General features: G+C 45.2%; 1 protein-coding gene and 1 long non-coding RNA gene across 2 annotated transcripts in view; one reads left to right on the top strand and one right to left on the bottom strand.

Annotated features, from left to right (window-relative positions):
- Positions 1-17815, bottom strand: part of FERMT1 (FERM domain containing kindlin 1) — a 43678-nt gene extending 25863 nt beyond the window's left edge. Inside the window, exons 1-6 of the mRNA XM_084825308.1 lie at positions 17512-17815; positions 14602-14801; positions 11396-11629; positions 5609-5749; positions 3258-3471; positions 444-546 (exon numbers count right to left, since the gene is read on the bottom strand). Of these exons, the coding sequence (XP_084681434.1) occupies positions 444-546; positions 3258-3471; positions 5609-5749; positions 11396-11629; positions 14602-14752 (843 nt within the window). The 5' untranslated portion in view covers positions 14753-14801; positions 17512-17815. The remainder of the gene's footprint in view (positions 1-443; positions 547-3257; positions 3472-5608; positions 5750-11395; positions 11630-14601; positions 14802-17511) is intronic.
- The window catches only part of LOC146358992 (uncharacterized), a 67151-nt gene continuing 65006 nt past the window's right edge, over positions 17546-19690 (top strand). The window contains exons 1-2 of the long non-coding RNA XR_014786439.1: positions 17546-17834; positions 18397-18470. This is a non-coding gene — a long non-coding RNA (uncharacterized LOC146358992). The remainder of the gene's footprint in view (positions 17835-18396; positions 18471-19690) is intronic.

Below are 19690 nucleotides of genomic sequence, written 5' to 3'. Positions count from 1 at the left end.
AAAATGTAGCTAGATTCTGCCACAAAATAAAATGTGAGAAACAGAGAAGGGAGACCAAACAAAAGAGAATTTTCAGTGGAAATGTAATGCTTTTTCTTATGTTTTGCAAAATGTTATGTTAGCAAAGTGTGGCCAAACATTAGAGACCATAAATGTACTTGCTTTAGGCTGTAATCCTGTGCACACTTACCTGGGAAAAAGCTGCAGTGAACACAGCGGGACTTACTTCTGAGTAGACATGCACAGGATTGCCCTGTCAAAGAGGTGCTTGTTTTCTTCCTTGTGTTATACGTAATGTGGCTTCTCCTTTATAAGTGGATTATTTTGTTTTACTTAACATAAGGACTGATTAATGAATACAAGCCTAGTAAAATCCTTAAATTTACGTTTTATTTGACATAAGTTGTGACAAACTATGAAGACAAATCTTAAGAGTTTCTTACCTTAGCATTCAAATCGAAGAAAGAATAGTACTTAAAGCGTAACAAAAGCTGATCATCCTCCTGGATACCCTGTTCCATAAGTGATCGAGAGGAATCTAGCCACCTGAAAGAAGTGGGAACACACACTTTCAACTGAGTTGGGCAGGAAGGAAAACGCCAGTTTGTAAAGCATCTGGAAGCAACAGTAACGGCCCCAGCTTATAACCCTGCAAGTAATGTTTGCATGTTGCCACATTTTAATGCTCATGTACATTTTTTTTTAATCTTCTTAGAAAAAAGGAAGATGGCACCAAGGAGATGAATGTAGAAGACAAACCCCTCCATTGTCCTCCAGGACTACAGTTATCAACATAAGCGTGTATCTTTGCACATGCAAATATCCACACAAACTTGCCTACATTGAAATGTATTTATTTAAAATATGTGTCTACCACCTTTTGAGGCAACGTGTCTTCAAGGCAGTTTACAAGACAAACATTTAACATAATAAAATATACAACTATCTGAAATATTAGCACAATTTTTTTAAAGTAACAGCATCAGTAAAACCTCCAGTTTATAAAATAAAGATGGGCACCCATTCATTTAAAAATGGACTGGAACATCCAGGTCTTTAAGACCCGCTTAAAAAACAGCCAAGAAGGGAGCCACACACACACACATCCCATGGTAAGTATTCCATAAGGATGGGCCACTGCAGAAAAGGTCCCCTGTCTTTTACCCACCAACCCTAACAGAAGGGCACACAAGCGGGCCCCTGTGGCCAATCTTAGGGTCACGGCAGGTTCATACAGGTGCAGGTGTTCATTCAAATCATTCTGCCAACAGTTACCCATGCCTTGATTACATCACAGTTAGACTATTGCAATGTGCTCTGCATGGGGCTACCCTTGAAGAGCCTCCAGATGCAAAATGTGGCAGCTAGGCTGCTAACTGGTGCATGGTATCATGAGCACATCACCACTATACTGAAAGATCTGAATTGATTGCCAATTATTATTCAAGGTGTTGGTTTTAACCTTTAAGGCTTTAAACAATTTAGTGCCTGGGTATCTGAGGGACAGCCTGCCTAGGTATGAACCTGTTCAGTTATTAAGATCAGTAGGAGAGGGCCTTTTGAAGACATCCTTGCTTGCAGAGGCCTGCCTGTAGAGTATGTAGGAAAGAGCTTTCTCCTGCATTGCTCACAAACTCTGGAACACACTCCTTTTGGAGTTGCGACTGGTCCTGACTCTCTCTGCATTCGGGGAAGGGGTCAACACACATTTTTTAACTTTTCTTTTTAAACCGTTAGCATGGTTTTTAATGCTGCTGATACTGGTTTATGATGGTTTTATCCGATTTCAGTTTTATTGTTTGAAGTTTTTGAACACAGCTGTGGTTTATTTCAGAAAGGTGGTATAGAAATACCATAAATACATACAATTCTGATATACCCAGGATATGTTTTAAGTGTTTCTAAGGGCTCTGGAGGTGATGGGAATGAAGGGAGAGGAGGAAAATGGGAAAGAAGTGCTGATAAAAGTCACCACGTTCTGCTGGTGGGAAAACACCTTTCACCTTAGCTATGTTTAGGGGAGCCTTTGATTGAAATCCTAAACAGACCTACGAGGGAGTAAGTCCCATCAAACACAATGGGACTTGCTTCTGAGAAAACATGCATGGGATTGCAATATTAAAAGATTTGTTTCATGAATCTTCAGCAACTTAAATGTGGCAAAGATATCAAAACAGCACACAGGCGGCACAAAAGCTGTTCAGACTCACTACTGCCGGCATGTGGAACGTGGAGTAGTGAGAACATCACTGTGCACACAAACTTTGAGAAAGGATAACTGTGGTGATGAGGCCAGGGCTGGAACCCTACAAATTTTACTGCTCCAGTCTATAATCAATTCCTACGTTTGACAACGTATCCCTTGATAACTTGGGACAATCTATGATAGCTGCATCTTTAGCACACTCACACACTAAGAATGTAACATTCAAGGGAGACAAACATCTATGTGATTCGAAAGACAAACATGTGTTTTGAAGACATAACCAAAAGACATACAAATGACGCATGGACAACTGGGACCTGTGCCAAGCTGGTATTCCTGGCATATTAGCATGTCCCTTTCAGAACATCTACACAGTGACACCACTTTCCCCTCATTTCAGCCCCCTCCTTGAGGCTCGCTTCTCTCTGGAGTTCATGGGTTAACGCTTTAGTCCTCATCTCAAACCAAGTAAAAGTGCACGTAACTGCATTTGCTCCGATTCACCCCTTGTTACCTTGGCTTCTCCCATTCCTTCTCTCTCTTGTTTTGTTTCTCTCAAGTCTTCACCTGTCTCTCCCTTTCCTCTATTGCCCTCTCACTCCTCAACTGAAATCTAGATTGGAAGCTGCTTGGGGATGAGGTTCCTGCCTTTTTTTTGGCTTCTGTCCCACATTAAAGGGCCATGAATACTGATGGTGCTGCATACGTCATCACACATTTGCAAAGCAGCCTGAAGATGACCAGCATGCCAGGATCTGGAATTTTTAAAGTACTATATTTTTTAAAAAGCATTCATCTTTCCTGCTTTAAAATACTGAATAAATGCTCACTCAGACACCCCAACATACATTCTGGAACAATGCAATTTTTTCCATGCTTTCTCTGAAATAAATCGCACTGAGTTCAATGGGGCTGACTCCTGAGCGTGAACAGGATAACAGCCCTAGGTTACATATCATCTAAAAATACCTTGTATAAGCATATACACACACAATTGTTCCTGGCTTGCCAAAACTAGCAAATCCAGATGTTCAACAGAAGCAGTCCTCACCCTGCATTTAGTTTTGCTTTGTCGGCCAATGTCCGAGGCTGGTACATTTTGGCAAGTGTCTCCGGTGTACAGTTGGGGTGACTGAAAGCAAGGCTGCCCCAGTTCTGTTTCGCCAGAGGGCTGTCACCAAACCATGTGATGGTAGAAGAGACAGGTGTACCACTGACAGGATCATAAGTGGGAGTCATGGTTTTACTATATAAGCCGGGACTCGCTGAAGTATTAAAGACAGGAAGTAAAGAAAAATCAGTCTGTGACATCACCTGATATCAAAATAGTCAGCAGTTTTCCTATCTATTCATAGAGAAATGTTTATATACATATAAGTAAATACGTAAGTTATTATGTCTATATTAAGAACAGAGTTCAATTTCTTTCCTTGCAGGGGCAAAAGCTTCAGCAGGGAGCCAAATTCATTCTGCCCTGGAAGTCCTGCTCCTTGCCTTGATTCTAGGTCTGGGAGGATGGGTTGTGCAAGTGGTAGGACAAAAGCACCTTTCTTATTATTGCTTCATATATTCCAGGATACAGCCCTGATACTGAAAAGAGATTTGGGGCGGGTCATGGGCACAAATTCAGCCATGTCCATTTATGATGCACTAAGACCCACAGCAATGGCAATGAGCACTTTAAAAGCCCCCAAAGATCACCCCGGTACTGGAAATTGCAAAGCCACTTCCATGATCTGTAGAAGTAGAACAACAGAGAAGATGAGCTGTACTCAGGCTTTCCCATGGTACCTAGCTTTCCCATGGTACCTAGCTTTCCCATGGTACCTAGCTACTCATGCTCACTTCAGCTGAATCACTGAGCAGAATGATACTACTAAGTAAGACCAATGACCATCGTCCAGTATTCTAAAGCCTATGGAGCGCATCATAGGGAACAGATACAGCACTGTAGCATCACACCATCTGATACCCTCTGGATGTGTTGGCTGGACTACAACTCCCATCAGCCGCTGCCAGCACAGCCAGTGGCCAGGGATGATGGGGGTTGCAGTCCAACAATCTGGACTGCTCCACATCTGGGAAGCCTGCAGAACTGCATTCCTTGTCACCCACCCCAGCCTCTCTAAAGATGCACTGAGCATCAGAACAACAAACTTTAGCATCTTACCCACTAGCTGTTATTGTTACTGTTCATCTGTCTAGTCCTCCCACAACCTGCTGTTGTCATACAGATGGCGAGCCCTAATTCTGACTGCAGAGCCATCTACGGATCACGTGTACCGTGTATAGAATTGTATACCTGAGAATTCTCTCTGCATCTTGCTCATCTGACAAGACTCTGTGGATCATCGGGAGGGCTGCTTCTGGGTTCAAGCCCCCCTGCCCTCTCAATGCCACGCTCTGAGTAAGAAACTACAGAACAGTATTTGCTGCTGTCACAACAAAGCAGCAGTGGCGCAGACGCTTCCCGGGGCTATCGCGTCCACAATGCCGCAATCCAGGGAAGGACCTTCCACAGAGCGAGGCACGAGGTGGGCACCCTGGAGAGCCCAGCGAGCCCTGATCCAGCCACTTGGTTGTAGTGGCAAATACTGCAGCAGCAAAGCCAGCAGCTCTCTATGGCTGGCAGGCAGCAGCAGCAGCGGTCAGCCAGGGAGACGTGGATGCAGGGGGCAGCTCTGTGGGCAGCAGATGGGAATGTGAGATTTGCTGCCCCTTGCAAGCTGCCGCCTGATCCACGTAGTTCAGCATGGATCATGGTAAGGCTGGCCCTGGGTAGGTGAGTATTATCCCCATACTGCAGAAATAGTGCTAAATCCTGGCTTGGAGTTACATGCGAACTAATCCACTGTGTGTGTGTGTGTATGTGTGTGTGTGAGAACTAAAGGCTCCCACAGGAGCACCACTCAGTTGCTGAGGATACAGGGATAATCTGTGTGTGTTAAGGAGGAGATTGGGGCATAATTTCAACCTGTGTTTCCCTTGAAGGCCTAAATCCTTTTAAATAGCTGTAAATAGTGAAGAACTGTTTCACCCTCCTTGTCCCTAAAATGGTTCAGACGTTAAAACATGCCTTTGGCACAGCCCCTACTAAAGCTAAGCTTAACTTTGTGTAACTGAAATGATTGCATATTCCTCCCCTCTCTCTATGGCAACCATTCCCATCACACCCAACCAGCATGACCAGTGGTCAGGGATGGTGGGAGTTGTAGTCCAAGAGCATGTGGGGAAAGGTTGGGGAAGGTTGCTAAGGCCTCACTAGTGCTGAATTTTAAATGGTAAGCTCCGCAGGACAGGGACTTCACTTTTGCTCCTCTGTAAAGCACTATGTCTATGGATGGCACCCAATAAATAAGCAAAATAAAAAAACAAACACAGTACTATCTATTGGACTGTTACCTGGCAATCCCAAACTCACTGGAGAATTGTGCAGATTTAAAATATTTTCTATGACTGATTCTTTGTCCTTTTCTTTTCTCTTTTTCTTTTTTGTGTCTTCGGGTGGTTTCAGCAGAGAAAGTTCTTCTGACCGTCTAATACCTGCAAGAGTTTTAGAAGGTAAAATGCAAACATCTTAAAAGAAGAAAAGGCTTGAAAAGACTGAGGGGCTCCTTCACTTGGGGTCCCTTCGCTTTGACAAATTGCGTTCCTTTGGGTAGCACAGCACAGCCTCAGAGGCTGACCCCAAAGCTTGGACAGGCTCATATGGGTGCACGTGGGCCTTCACATAACCTGTTCCCAAACAGTTCAGGGCTTCAAAGGCCAGGATTTTACATTGGGCCTGGAAACAGACAGGCAGCCAGCATAACAGTTCCACGCACTGGGGTAATATGTTTCAACTGCCTGGCGCCAACAAGCCTTCTTGCTGCCACAGTCTATACCAGTCTTGCCCACCCTGGTGCCCGCCAGCAGTGCTGGCTGGAGAATGTTGGGAGTTTGTAGTCCAACACCTCTGGAGGGCTCCAGGTTGAGTAAGTGCTTTGTACCGATTCAAGTTTTTGAACCATCTTTAAAGGCAGCCCCGTGCATTACAGTAATCTAGCCTGGATGTAACCAGAGCATGTATTGGTGAGGCATAGTCCGGTTCCTCTCGATCAGGCCACAGCTGGTGAACCAGCCAAAATAGATATAAAGCTCCCCTGGCTACACTGATCAGCTGCCAAAATCATTATTTGGCCCTCAATCACTAACCCTCATGGCAAATAAACAAGGAACTAAAGCAATGACATTTCAACCCGACAGGATTAGTTTGGCCTTGGGATGCTGTCTATGCGTACAGTGTTTTATTTGTACGCTACCCTAGAAATATTTATATGAAAGAGCAGTGTATAAATGCTATGCTTGTTTTGTTTAAATTAATCTCATATGATGTGCATTTTTATTTATTAGTAACAGTTATTTTAACATATATAAATCTGGGAAATGAATTAAAATAAACTGTGTGTTGTTTTCTAGTCCTTTGCCAGTAACTCCTTGCATTCCATCTGCTTGCTTGACTGGTACAATACACAGAGACGCCATTTTGCAGGACTGCATCTGTGCCCGTGAATAAAGAACATGGTCCAAATGTACATAAAATCATGTTTTATTTCCTCAGCCCAAGCAAAAGAACTGCTGCTATTGTTGTAGAAGTATCATAGCACTATAAAATCATCTTCAGTTGTGTTATGCACTTCCTACTCTTCCCTGTCTTTAATTATAGCCTTACACAAAACAATGCCTTTATTCTGTTCGTTCAGTCATACATACTTCCTGCAGGCTGAACTAATTTATCTGCTCCACAACTATTTATTTGTGGTTAGGAATACTCAAGAGCCATATTCGAGTTGAGCAATATCTGGGACTTTCATCATAGTAATCATACCACTCAAGACCTGTTTACAATCATGTGCCTGGAATTTAGATGGCGAATTGCACAGCTGTTAATATAGCTTGGGGTGACAAATTCCATTCCCAGGGAGTGGGTGCATTGATTCACATACCACTGGAGATGCAACTGATATGCACTATCAAACTGGAGTCATTCTGAAATCTATGGCCTCAAGGCAGGCTCGTTGGGTTAAGGCAGCCACCCTCAAACTGCTACACATCAGCACAACTATCAGTGAAATTTGACATCCAGGGAACAGTATGAAAATGGTCCACTAAGCTCTCAGAATATTGATTTTCTCGTAGTCCTGGGTCATCTCAAATTTGATGTTTTCAGTTTTAACGTTTACCCACTTGTGAAACTCAACCAACTAATTCATATTTCCTTGCATGATCAAAATTATGTCATCTAGGCATCTGCCCCAGAGTTTAATGAGCTTGTTAAATGGATTATCAGGAGAATATATGTACACGTCTTCAACTTGTCCCATATATATATATTAGCCAAATATATTTACAGTGAAAAAGGAGGAGGGAGAGTTAAGTACAAATTTATAGAAAAAGCACAGATCGAAATAAACCTCTCAGATATGACAGTGCACATCTTAAACATATCAGAGAAAATATTCCTTATGGACAATTCATAAGAATTAAGAGAAAATGTACAAAAGATTCAGATTATAGAAGAGAATCTGATGGTTTGCATCAAGCCTGTACATAGAGGGGCTATTCAGAGAAAATGTTACAAAGAACCAGAAAGAGGGTGAATAAGGTAAGTAGAAGTCCTTTACTGTCACCCAGACAAAAGACTTCCAGAAACAGAATATGCTGTTTACTTTTGAATAACATAGAATTATAGAATCATAGAATAGTAGGGTTGGAAGGGACCTACAAGGCCATCAAGTCCAACCCCCTGCTCAATGCAGGAATCCAAGTCAGAGCATTCCTGACAGATGGCTGTCCAATCTCGTCTCTCTAAGTCAATCCATTAACAAAGACTGGTATTTGGTAAAAGACATAGCTGGATGCAAAGAAAAGCCATACATGACTTACAAAAGAATTAGGAATGTGGGGACTGGGTAGTCAAAAGTGACACATCAGAAAAGGAAAAAACCACTGACAAACAACTTCTTTCGCCAGGATCAAGACCTCCAACAGGAAATTTTCCTTGTGGGCACTGTAAATATTGTGAATAGTGTCTAAGATTGAAACAGTTTGTGAATCCTGTAGTTGGGAAAAATGTATGCTGAGAGATTTCACAACATATAATAGTAAGTTTGTGGTATATGCCATACATCCTTGTAACAAATTGTATATAGGTAAAACTACAAGAAATCTCAACATCAGAATAGAAGAACATATCAGTAATATTAAGCACAAAAATGTGGGAGCATCATTAGTTCAACACTGGAATGATAAATCCCATAGAATAAGAAATCTTTCATTCTCGGCAATAGAGACAAGTTGCAAACAGATAAGACAGGATTCTTTTATAAAGGGAAGTCAGGTGGAATTTGAAGTTTAATATTATGACCTGGTTTGCACGACATGACAGCCCACATGTTAAATAACCTGTGGGCTGTTGGGGATGAATGGGAGAGACTGGGTGCACCACCTCCCGTGCGCCTGCTGCTTCCACCTTTAATCAGCAGTCCATGAGCGACTCCTTCGTAGGTTGTTGAGAGTGCCATGGTTTATTGTTGGGTTAACTGCTGTGTTGTTTCACCTCCAAACAACCCAGAGGTCTGGGTTCAGACAACACACTCAGCAACCTATGAAGAGGCTGCTTGTGGGCTGCTGATTATAAGTGGAAATGGTGAGGGTGCGACAGGCAGTGCACCTGCTCTTCCTTGCTCATCCCTGACAGCCCATAGCTTGTTTAACCCATGGCATGTCAAGTCATGTGAACTGGCCCAATGACTTCCTTTGGCCTTAATGAGTCTCCTGACTTTGCAATGTTGGTTTAAAATACAGCTGTTTCTAACCAGGATTTATACAGATAACAGCCTGGCTTCTCTTCCCTGATCTGGTATAACATAGGAGACTGGGGTTTGAAGAACACGCATTATTTGATTGGATCATACTGAATAAATTAGTTTATTTTTAAGACAGGTGAATATATGTTATGGTTGTACACAGTTTGAAACCTTGATCCTCTTTCTTTAGATTTTGAAGTTATTTTAGATGGTGAAGTTGTGATAAATAATTGTCTTCCTAATTTTGCATATTTTTGAACACAGATAGTAGTTTAAGGTCTATAAATCTTGCGTATCATTTTTCAGATTTCCCTGAAGAGGGACTTTTAGGTGGTCTGAAACATGTTGGAACGACTCATTTTTGTTAAATAAAGCGTCCCTTTTGCCCACCCCATTGCTTTTTGGCATCTCCCGTGAGGTTCCCCATTTTGTTGGCCTCTGGGATTCCCCAGATGGCCATGCCTCCTTTTCCCTGACCTCTGATCGTTTGGTGGTTTCCCAGCATTCATGCAGTTTTTGTCCTGTTCTAAATGGTTGAAAGGCCTCTCCTGTGGCTTAGTTACGGGCAGTAAGAGCGTTAAGCTACAATATGCTGCAATATTTTGGCCCTGCCCCTTTTGCCTTTGGCCCATCCACCTTTAAAAACCTTCAGCCGCAGCCATGACGGGAATGCAGCCCCTGAGCGCTTCTCCAAAATGGAATTCATCCTTGGGCTAAAAGAGGTTCCCCAACCCTGGCATAAGGTGAGAGAGTGACATTCGCAAGCCACCCAGTGAATTTATTGGCTGAGCCAAGCTATCTATAAAATCAAGGCTGGGCAGCCTTTAGCCTTGCAGGGTTTACTTTTTACTAGATTCTCAGTATATTTTACGTTTCCAAAGCAAGAGTGTAGACTCAGGATTTCTGAACAGTTAATGCATAACCAGTGTGCAGTGATCCTGATCTACACTGTGGTCCTGGCTGGTTCAGACCAGAGTCAACCTGCTCCAGCATACTCTGCTGAATAAGTTACCATAAAGTTTTGTCATATTTTATTTCAGCTGGCTTGCCTTTGTGAAATTTAAATCCTAGTATTTTTAAATTTGCATATATACATGTGAACTTATGCAGATGTTATACAATTCTGAGTCTCTGAGCCCATGCCCTGGATCTTTTGAGTACCTAGCAACACCCCTACCAAGAGACGTAGCTTGCACGAGAATTTACACCTAATGAAATTCCCTCTTCTCCACAGCTAGCAGAGGGGCAAAAGCCCTGTCCAGTTTTGCATCTGTCCATCCTAGCAGTGGAGGATGCTACCCTGTGCCAGTAATGAAGAAAGATTCAACTGAAGTCCAATCAGCTTCCATACACAGAATCGGGGGCGGGGGGATGGACTTTGTTCTTTGCCTCAGATAGCAACGTATTTATTTACTTACAGCATTTTTATCCCTACTCCTCAGCCCAAAAGGCTGTTGGAGAGTCTTATGTACAATTAATAAAAGCTTATGATATAAAAAGTCACAACACAAAAAGAAAAGGGGATGGGGGGTAGGGGAAGAGAAGAGGACACATCTCACACCAGCCCTAAAAGTCAGCCTGCAACACAGCGTCAGGTGGGGGAAAGGGAAATGCTATTCAGAAAAATAAGTGGTTCCTTGGCTGTATGAAAAGTTGATTAGTAGATGCAGCTGGAAGGGGCACGTCTGGAAAACCTTGGAGTATAAGGCGGGGGGACACCACAGATGATGGGGAGGGCCCTGGCTCAGCGGTACAGCCCCTGCTTTGCATGCAGAAGGTCCCAGGTTCCGTCCGCGGCATCTCCAGGCAGGTCTGGAAAAATTGCTGCCTGAAACAGCTGCTGCCAGTCAGTGTCAACAATACCAGCCTAGATGTTCCAAGGGTCTGACCCAGTATAAGGCAGCTTCTTATGTTCCATGATGGTGGCTACTTTGTCTAGTATTAGGATATCAGTTGACTTATTTGGGATTAACCCAACAACTCAAAAGCTTGCTCAGTATTTTGTGACTTTTGAATTGGCCCTAATAAAAGTGATACATTAATATAGATTTTAGCCTTTTTATATAGGTGTTGTAGACCTGAAGCAAAAGCCTCTTTTGATTAAAGAATACAAAAAATTAATAGTTCAAACTAGCCTTAATTAACGTGTATCAAATGACATGGGGTGAAATTCACCAAGCACAGCCTCCATTCTTTACAATAGTGTTTCCATCAGGACCCAGCCATAACCACATACAAGAGACACATTTGTCCGTGAATTCCAACTACGTTAGCAGCATCATTTTAGGGCACCAGGTATAAAGGTTTAGAACCCCTGAAAACCACTGGTCTCCGTACTCACCGAGGACCTTGCAGATCTCTCCGACGACCTTGAACACTACCGAAGAGAAGCTGACATTCAGTCTCACGGTCTTCATGCTGGGCAAGCGAAGGCGCAGCATTTTGTGCTGAAGGGTAAACAGCAGCTTGGCATCTGCCTGCACCCCATATTTATCTAGCGTCCAATGCGTTTTGAGAAGCCAGCATTGCTTTTGCTCCCACCAGAGGGCATAGTCTGACCAATCCTGCGATACCCCTAGGGAAAAACCAACAAGCAAAGCACGAGCATTGGTTAAAGCATAGCTAACAACACCCTTCCATCCTCTGAAAACCCCAACGGACTGAGAGCCTGGCTACATGTTACATTCATGGCATCAGAAGCAGCCACCTGAAAGACCAGTTCTGACTGCTGAGAATGCTGAAGTTCTCCTATGGACAGGCAGAGAAAGTGGGAGGGATCACAGACCTGTAAGTCAAGAGTGGGCAACCTTTTTTTCCTATGGTGGGGCACCTTCCCTCATGGGTAATCTGTTGGGTGGTGCAGAGGGCAGGGCCAGACCCCAAAATAGGTCAGTTACCCCTTTTTCTCTTTCTGCCACCCCTTTTTCTCTCTCTCCCTCTTCCTTTCCACTGAGTGGGCTGCCAGGGAAGGACAGATTGCTCTTGCCAAAGGTCTGAACTGACAAAGTCCACAGGCATAGGACTTCTGTCAAGAGGCCGAGGGCTGCATGAAATTAGGCTGAGGGCCACAGGTTACCCACCCCTGTCATAGGCAGTGGTGCTGTCATAGGAAGCTGTCAGACCATTCATCCATCCAGCCCAGTACTGTTGACACTTACTAGCAGTGGCTCTCCAGGGTTTCAGACAAGAGCCCCACCTGGAGATGCTGGGGATTGAACCTGGGACCCTCTGCACACAACGCGTGTGCTCTACCACTGAGCCATGGCACTTTTAACATCAACAAGGTCTAAAAACAGAGCCATATCAGCTAAAAACATTCTGGAAGAGTCCTAGCCAAATGCCCGAAAGAGGATAGTGCTGGGGCCTGGCAAACCCCTCCAGGGAGGGCACCCTGGATGCCCACCTCACCCCCATTTGGTAACTTCTAATATTATTGTGTAGCTTAAAAAGAACCGACTTTAAACTCGCCACAGGAATGTCCAAAATTTCACAAAATATTGCTGAGCCCAGCACTAAAGAGTATGGCCTCCGTTTTATGGTTACCGATCTGACAACACAAAATGAAACGGCCAATAAATGTAGGACACACAAGTGCCACTATGAAAAGTGCCACTATGAAAAAACATACAAGGGTATTAAAATAAATTAAAAAATATAATCCTACAGCAGCATCATACAGCAACAAATCAGAGGAACATGGGATCATCCATCCAGGGACTGAACTTGGGTCCTTCCGCATGCAAAGCAGGTGCTCTGCCACCAAGCTATGCCTCTTCCCTTAGGGGTCCTGTCGGGGCAAGCCCTTGGGAAGATGTCCAAGGCCCTGCTCAGTGGCATGAGCAGGAGGGCCTCCAAAAACAGCAGGACTGACTTTCTAGATTTTGAAGAAAGTGAATTAATACACGTTAACATCTAAAGAAGCCCCTCGATCCCATATGACCAATAAGTCTGGAGTCTAAAATTATCTAACTGCACTACTGATCACTGGCAAACACACAGGGAAGAAGGAGGCACTGGTCGCCTTTCTCCTTCTCTCTCCTTTCGGGACTAATTATCTTTGCTCCTCCCCTTCTCAATCGTTATGGACAAAGACCCGCTAAAGGAGACATAAACAACAGATGGAGATTTCTAACTATGACAGGAATGAAATTCAGGAATGATCTGTCTAGAAAACACTTGTAGTCCAAAACATCTGGAGGGCACCAGGTTGGCTTCCCCTGGACTAGATCCAGGCAGAGTAAGGCTGCACGGCTGTATCTAGCCTGCCAAGGCTGCTCCCCGCCTGGTCCTCCTGTACTATTATCATGTTGCAAGTGACCTGCGCAAAGATTAGACTAGATTTGGTCCAAGAGCCTCTTATTGCGTAAGACTGTTTAGAACAGGGATGGGGAACATGTGGCCCTCCAGAGGTTGTTGGCTTGCACCTCCCATCATCCTTCACCATTGGTATGCTGGCTGGGGATGATGGGACCACACAGTCCCCACCACTTGTTTAGGACATTGATGGGAGCAAAGAGAAATAGCTTAATTTATGATGGCCACTTTATGATACGTTTGTAACTTCTGTACTGGCCCAGGAGAATCAGTTAAAGTTCCACACTCCCAATAATTTGGACATTCCCCCACATCCTACAAAACACCTTCTACTTTGGCATCAATTATATCAGCATTTGTTATCTTATCTAAAGGCCCATGTAAGTGAGACTATACTCCCCTCCCCCCTCAAAACCCTCTGACGAAGGTAGAGAGTCTGGAACGGGGAGGGGAAGGGGTTGTTCTACTTTCATTGCAGTTTGGAGAAGGGAAGAAACAGCAGGAGTGTTACCTGCTGCTGCTTCCCTTCCAAACTGCAACACACTGACCAGGTTTGCACAATTATCGCAGCTCACTGTGTGATGGCTGCCCGCCTGCCCGCCGCCCACCCTTTTGAGCATTCAGGCAGTCACTGTGGCTTATCATGCCATGTGAACCCAGCAAGGGTGGCTTAAACAATGGGCTGTTTTAGAGTTCTGCAGGGGTTGTTTAACCCTCACATAAGCCACCCCCTGGGTTCTCATGACACAATTAGCCACAGCAACCACCTGCTGTGGCTCAAATATTCAAAATAGCTGCTGGCATGCACTGCAACCCACCATGGCTTAAATAAATAAATAAGCAACGGTGAGCTGTGGTTCTTGTGCCAAATGGCCCACCAAAAATCTGTTGGAGGTTGCAAAGAGTCTTCCTCAGTAGAGGGCCAGGGGCACCAGCCATGGGGAACTGAGTGGAATTGCCAACATCATCATCTGCCCTGTTCAAATGTTTCCAGGAATGTTCAGTCCTCTGCCAGGTGTGCTGGATTACACCTCCCATCATCCTAAACAGGCCCATTGGCATGCTGGCTGGGGATGATGGGAGCTGTGGTCCAACACATCTGAAGGGTGCCAGGCTGGAGAAGACTGGATTAGATTATATACAATAAATTAATTTTGGGTTGTTAATTGATGCTCTGTCCTGGTACTTTAAAAAAAAAAGTATATGGAAAAGTAGAAATATATTTGTATTCACCGATTTGCTCTACGAGCTTGAGCATCACCCCTCCAATGTGAAGTTCTCCCGATACTTGAAGTTTGCTCTGTTTTGGTTCTCCTCCATACTGGTGATCAATAGTGACAATGAGCTCCCAGGAACTGGAACCGTATTCATTTGAAGACATCATACTGCTATTGAGAATTCCACAGACTCAACAACGGAAGAAAACTCAACATCTGTTCGGGGAAAAAAAAGTCAATGCATTTTTCTTACATCCATTACATAGGTGCAAGCCCACTTAGCCTGGTTGAAGACAAGAATGACAGAAACCAGACCTTCACTTTTGATGTAGCGAAGGAGCTCCGTGCGATTTGATTTGACCTTCTGATAGGGCCAGCCCAAGAGATTTTGTGCCCGAGGCAGACCAGCAAATGGCGCCCACTCTAAGTCAAAGCGCACAGTGCCCAAGGCCAGCCAAGTTATTTTGGCACCCAAGGCTGAAAATCCCGCAAGTACCTCTTCCCCCTCCCTGACAGTAAAAACAGAACAACAAATTAAAATAATTAACAATTTGCTGTCCTTTCATGACACCCCCAAATCTGCCGCCTGAGGGAGCCACCTCACTCTGCTATTGGTAGGGCCAGCCCTGCTCCTGAATTTCACATTGGGCGCATTCATAAGAAGTATTTCACAGCTTGGTGACAGCTCCTACTTGCAGTTCCCTCTTATACGGTGAGCACCAGCTTGTTACCATGTTAGGGAATATTAATAAGAAATGCTTCATTGACATGATATCATCAGATATTCCACCATGTGTTCGATGAGGACGCACCATAATACAAGTGAACATGTAGTCCCACTTCCTGTGTGGTTCTGGACATTAATCACCCTGTGTTGTTACTAACACTTGTGTCATGTCTGGCATCCCCACTGATCAATCCTGCCAATCCTCTGGGAATGTCTTTAGTACGTCACACTCAAGATAGCTACTCCACTTCTTAAGTACTAGTTAGGCTTCAGCTAGGAGCCCTATTTGGATACCACGTCCCTATTCGAGGGAACAGAGTAGAGACACCTTATCCAAGGTGTTATTTCAGAAAACACAGACTCCAGTTCATGAAAGCTTGTGCCACAATAAATGTGTTCATCTTTAATAACTTTCTGTTCTGCTGAGTTTTCCAGAATTATAATCAAGAAAAATGAAAACAAATATAATCCAGCACCACTCACCTCTCATTGCCCACTATTTAAAGCAGAGCTGGGGAGCCTTCTGTTGGATGTTGTTGGACTGCAACTCCCATCAGCCCCAGCCCCAGTATGGGATGATGGGGGTTGCAATCAAACAACATCCGGAGGGTCATAGGCTTCCCACCACTGCTTTAAAGGCTAAAACTAAATCTGTTGGGAGCAATCCTGTGGCCCCTAGACATTGTCTGAGGGGCCATAGGATACTGGGGATTCCTTCCTCCAAGGTTGGAGACAGCGCTCTGACCTTGGAAGTGGGAGTCGGAGATCTGACCATCCTCCCCTGCCCCCTTGCAGCTGGTGCAGAAAGATCTGTGCTGGCTGCCTTCCGAGGTCAGAAACTTGAGCTCAGAAAGGGGGGGGGGAAATGGGCCGTTTTAGAGGATGGGGAGGGGAGGAGACTGGAGAGGCCAGGGTACAAATTATCCTGAGCATCTGCCAGCCTCCTTCCCTCCTCCTCCAAAGCGCTGTTGCTAAATCCGCAGGGTGGGAGGATGGGGAGGTGAAGATAGCCTCTTCCACTTCTCCCGCCCTGCATTGGATGATCAGATGCCTCTGTGTTCAGGGGCTTCCAATCATTGAGGGTACAACGGATAGGATTGCACCATTAGTCTTTAAAGTGCCACAAGCCTCTTTGTTATGGTTGAAATAGTAACCCTACTATGCAGAATCTTTGCAGAAACACAGAACAACTCTTGCATTCTTTTGAGATGGTACGAGGATTCTTTAGGGGTGAAGGACATGTGGTAGATTTCTGATTATCTTTTGGGGGGAGCGGGGGGAGATTCTGTGGGTCTATCCCAGCTACTCAGTTGGAATCCATAGCCTTCTCTCTCTCTGTCCACTCCCCCTAGTGAACAGAAACCCCTAATTCAACCTTCCCCAACCTGGTGCCCTCCAGATGTGTTGGACTGCAACTCCCAGAATCCCCCAGCCAGCAGTCCAACACATCTGGAAGGCACTAACTTGGAGAAGGTTGCCCTAATTCGATTCCAGGGAGCTTCATGAAACAATATTTCCCTACACTTCATGAAACAAAAACACACACACAACAGCAGAAATCCTCAACATTTCCTCTACCTCAGCCAGTGTTCTAAACGTCCTTTGTTTTCTGAGTCCCTTAATATTTTTTAAAGTTCCTCCCTCATCTTTTTTTTTTTTAAAATGATTTCTTCAAGGCTCAGTGTTCCATTATTCTCTTTGTTTCGCATCGCTTTAAAGTGCTCTGGTGGAAGAAAAGATTTGCACTGGGAAAACCGGGATGCCTTCCTACTGCTGCCAGAGGAAAGACTTTCCTGCCTCCGAAGCTGACGGTGCTCAGACAAACAAACACACATCGATCTAAGAAGAATCGCGTGTGGCGTTTTAAGGACTTACTCCGTGCTGCTTTGGTTGGACCAGATGCTTGGGGCTATAGTTTCCACTATCCCCAACCAGCTGCCCTGGTGGCTGAGGTTAATGGGAGTTGTAGTCCAAAACATCTGGAGAGCACCAGGCTGGGGAAGGCTGCTAAAATCTCTCTCAAACTTGCCCTCCCCCTGCCCCATTCTCCGGAAACAACCTCGCAACACCTGAGCTACTCCCACGTCCCGCTTTCTTTTGCGAAGGCGCAGTAAGTGGAAGAGGCAGCGCGGAGGGACGCGCGTCCACGAGGAGGCCCTAACAGTCACAACAAGGCCGGCCCAGGGCGAGGTTCCCTACCTGGAAAGGCGTCGTGATCATGCTCAAATTATGTGCCACTCACATGCTCCTCCTGAGCTCGGCGCCACGGCCGCCGCCTCTCCCGTCCCAAGGTAGCTGCTTCCTGCAGTTCCCGGCAGCACCAAGGGAGGGGAAGGGAGGAGGAGCCTTTCACACACTCACTCGCACACTCACTCACACTCACACACACAGCGGGAGGCCCCAATTATTTGCCTCCTCCTGTGGCTGCCAGAGAGGCCCCCGCCGCTACAAGCCCGGCTGCGGCGGCGAGAGATTCCCCAGCCGCTCAGTCCCCGCCCTGTCTGGCACCGGCAGGCAGGCAGGTAAGAACAGGCGAGCGGAGCAGGCGGCGCCTCCTCCAGGCGCCTCCCAGCGCCTGGCTGAGTCAGAGGGAGAGGCTGGCCGACCCCTCGGGCTACGGCCAGGCCCGTAGCCAGCCTAAAAATCCGGGGGGGGGGGGGGCTTGGGTTCATCTGGTTTGCAGGCCTTTTAAAGACAAAATTGAAAACTGTTTTTTTTTTTTAATTATTTGTAGAGGCAATCCTATGCATGCTTGCCTGGGAGCAAGCCCCATTGAACACCGTGGGACTTGCTTTGGAGTAAACACGTCTAGGGCTGCGCCGATACAAACTAAGAGCTTCTCCAGACTGGGCTTTTTATCCCGCAACTTTACCGGGGCTTCCGCTGCTGGATTCTGTGTGGGATTAAGATCAGCGCCTTCACACAGGATTAAGATCGGTTCCTGGGGGGGGGGGGGGTCTTTTATGTCCAAGTTCTATATGTTTCATTCTACAGCCACTAGATGGCAGTGCTGTTATAGCGCAACTCCTCCTCTACACAAATTCAGATCTTTTTATTACCTCCTCATCTCTGTTTCAAATAAAGCTGCCAAAATGGTCAGAAAACACGGGAGAGGCGCTGGAGGTTGATGACGTCATGTAAAGGACCCGCAAACCTCTGTGAGTAACCAATCTCAATAGCAGGCTAAATGCCCTGTGTGGAGAAGCCCTAAGAGTAGTATCCAACTGTGTCATTCTGTTAGTGCAAATGATGTTACAGCTAGCAGAAACTAGGTTTCGGAGTATGTGCCGTTGTGCAATGTGCTATGCAGCCCGTCATGCAACTGCTCGCACAACCAATTGTGCGAGTGTAATGAGCAACTGCTTGCACCATGGAAAGATTCAGCGGAGCTCAGCTAGTGCTGTTTGAGTTTGCAGAATGACACTGTTGGAGACTGCCCAAGGCTACAATCCTATGCACACTTACCTAGGTATAACCCATTTAGTTGTTTGTAAAATTATTTGTAAAATTCAGAGGGACTTACGTCTGAGTAGACATGCATGGGAAGGATTGTGATGTAAGGCAGGGGTGAGCAGAAGGTAGATCTCCTGATGTTTTGGACTTCAACTCCCAGCATTCCTGGCCTTTGGCTATGCTGGTGCGGGCTTCTGGGCATTGAAGTCCAAAACACTGGGAGGTCTTCCTTCTGCCCACCCCTCTAAGGGTTGTATTCAGTGTTAGTCATACTTAGAGTAGACCCACTGAAATGAATGGGACTTAAGTTAGTCATGACAGTCTTCCTGACTGTTAGAGCAATACGACAATGGAACCAATTACCTAGGGAGGTAGTGGGCTCTCGCACACTGGAGGCATTCAAGACGAGGCTGGACAGCCATCTGTCGGGGATGCTGTGGCTTGGATTCCTGCATTGAGCAGGGGGTTGGACTCGATGGCCTTGTAGGCTCCTTCCAACCCTACTGTTCTATGATTCTGTGATTCTATGATTTCTGTGAAAAGCTTAATTACATACAAAGAGAAGAGCAACTTCCAGAGGCGAAGCCATAGCAACAAAAACAAATAGTTTTGTGGCACCTTAAAAACAAACAGATTTATTCTGTTTTGATTGATGAGAAACCACTTAATCAGCTGCATGAAGCTTTATTCACAGTTGGCAGATATATCACAGATATGCAAAGGGGGGAAAGGCAAATTATTTATTAGTATTAAAATGTTTTGCCATCTTTTTTGCCAAAAGCTCTTAAAGCCCATGGAATGCAGTAGGTCTGTGACTCAGTTCAAGGTGCTGTTTTGTTATGAACTTGTCTGGTTGTTTACGTCTGAGGCAGAGATCCTTCTGAGGGAACTGTTACCTGCAGAGCCAACATGCTGGAAAGGGATT

The sequence above is a fragment of the Heloderma suspectum genome, chromosome 1 (assembly GCF_057233095.1).
Source record: "Heloderma suspectum isolate Gila_16-S chromosome 1, 16-S_ref, whole genome shotgun sequence".
Classification (NCBI taxonomy): domain Eukaryota; kingdom Metazoa; phylum Chordata; class Lepidosauria; order Squamata; family Helodermatidae; genus Heloderma; species Heloderma suspectum.
The sequence above is the reverse complement of the archived record's forward strand: the minus strand, read 5'-3'. Positions and strand labels throughout refer to the sequence as shown.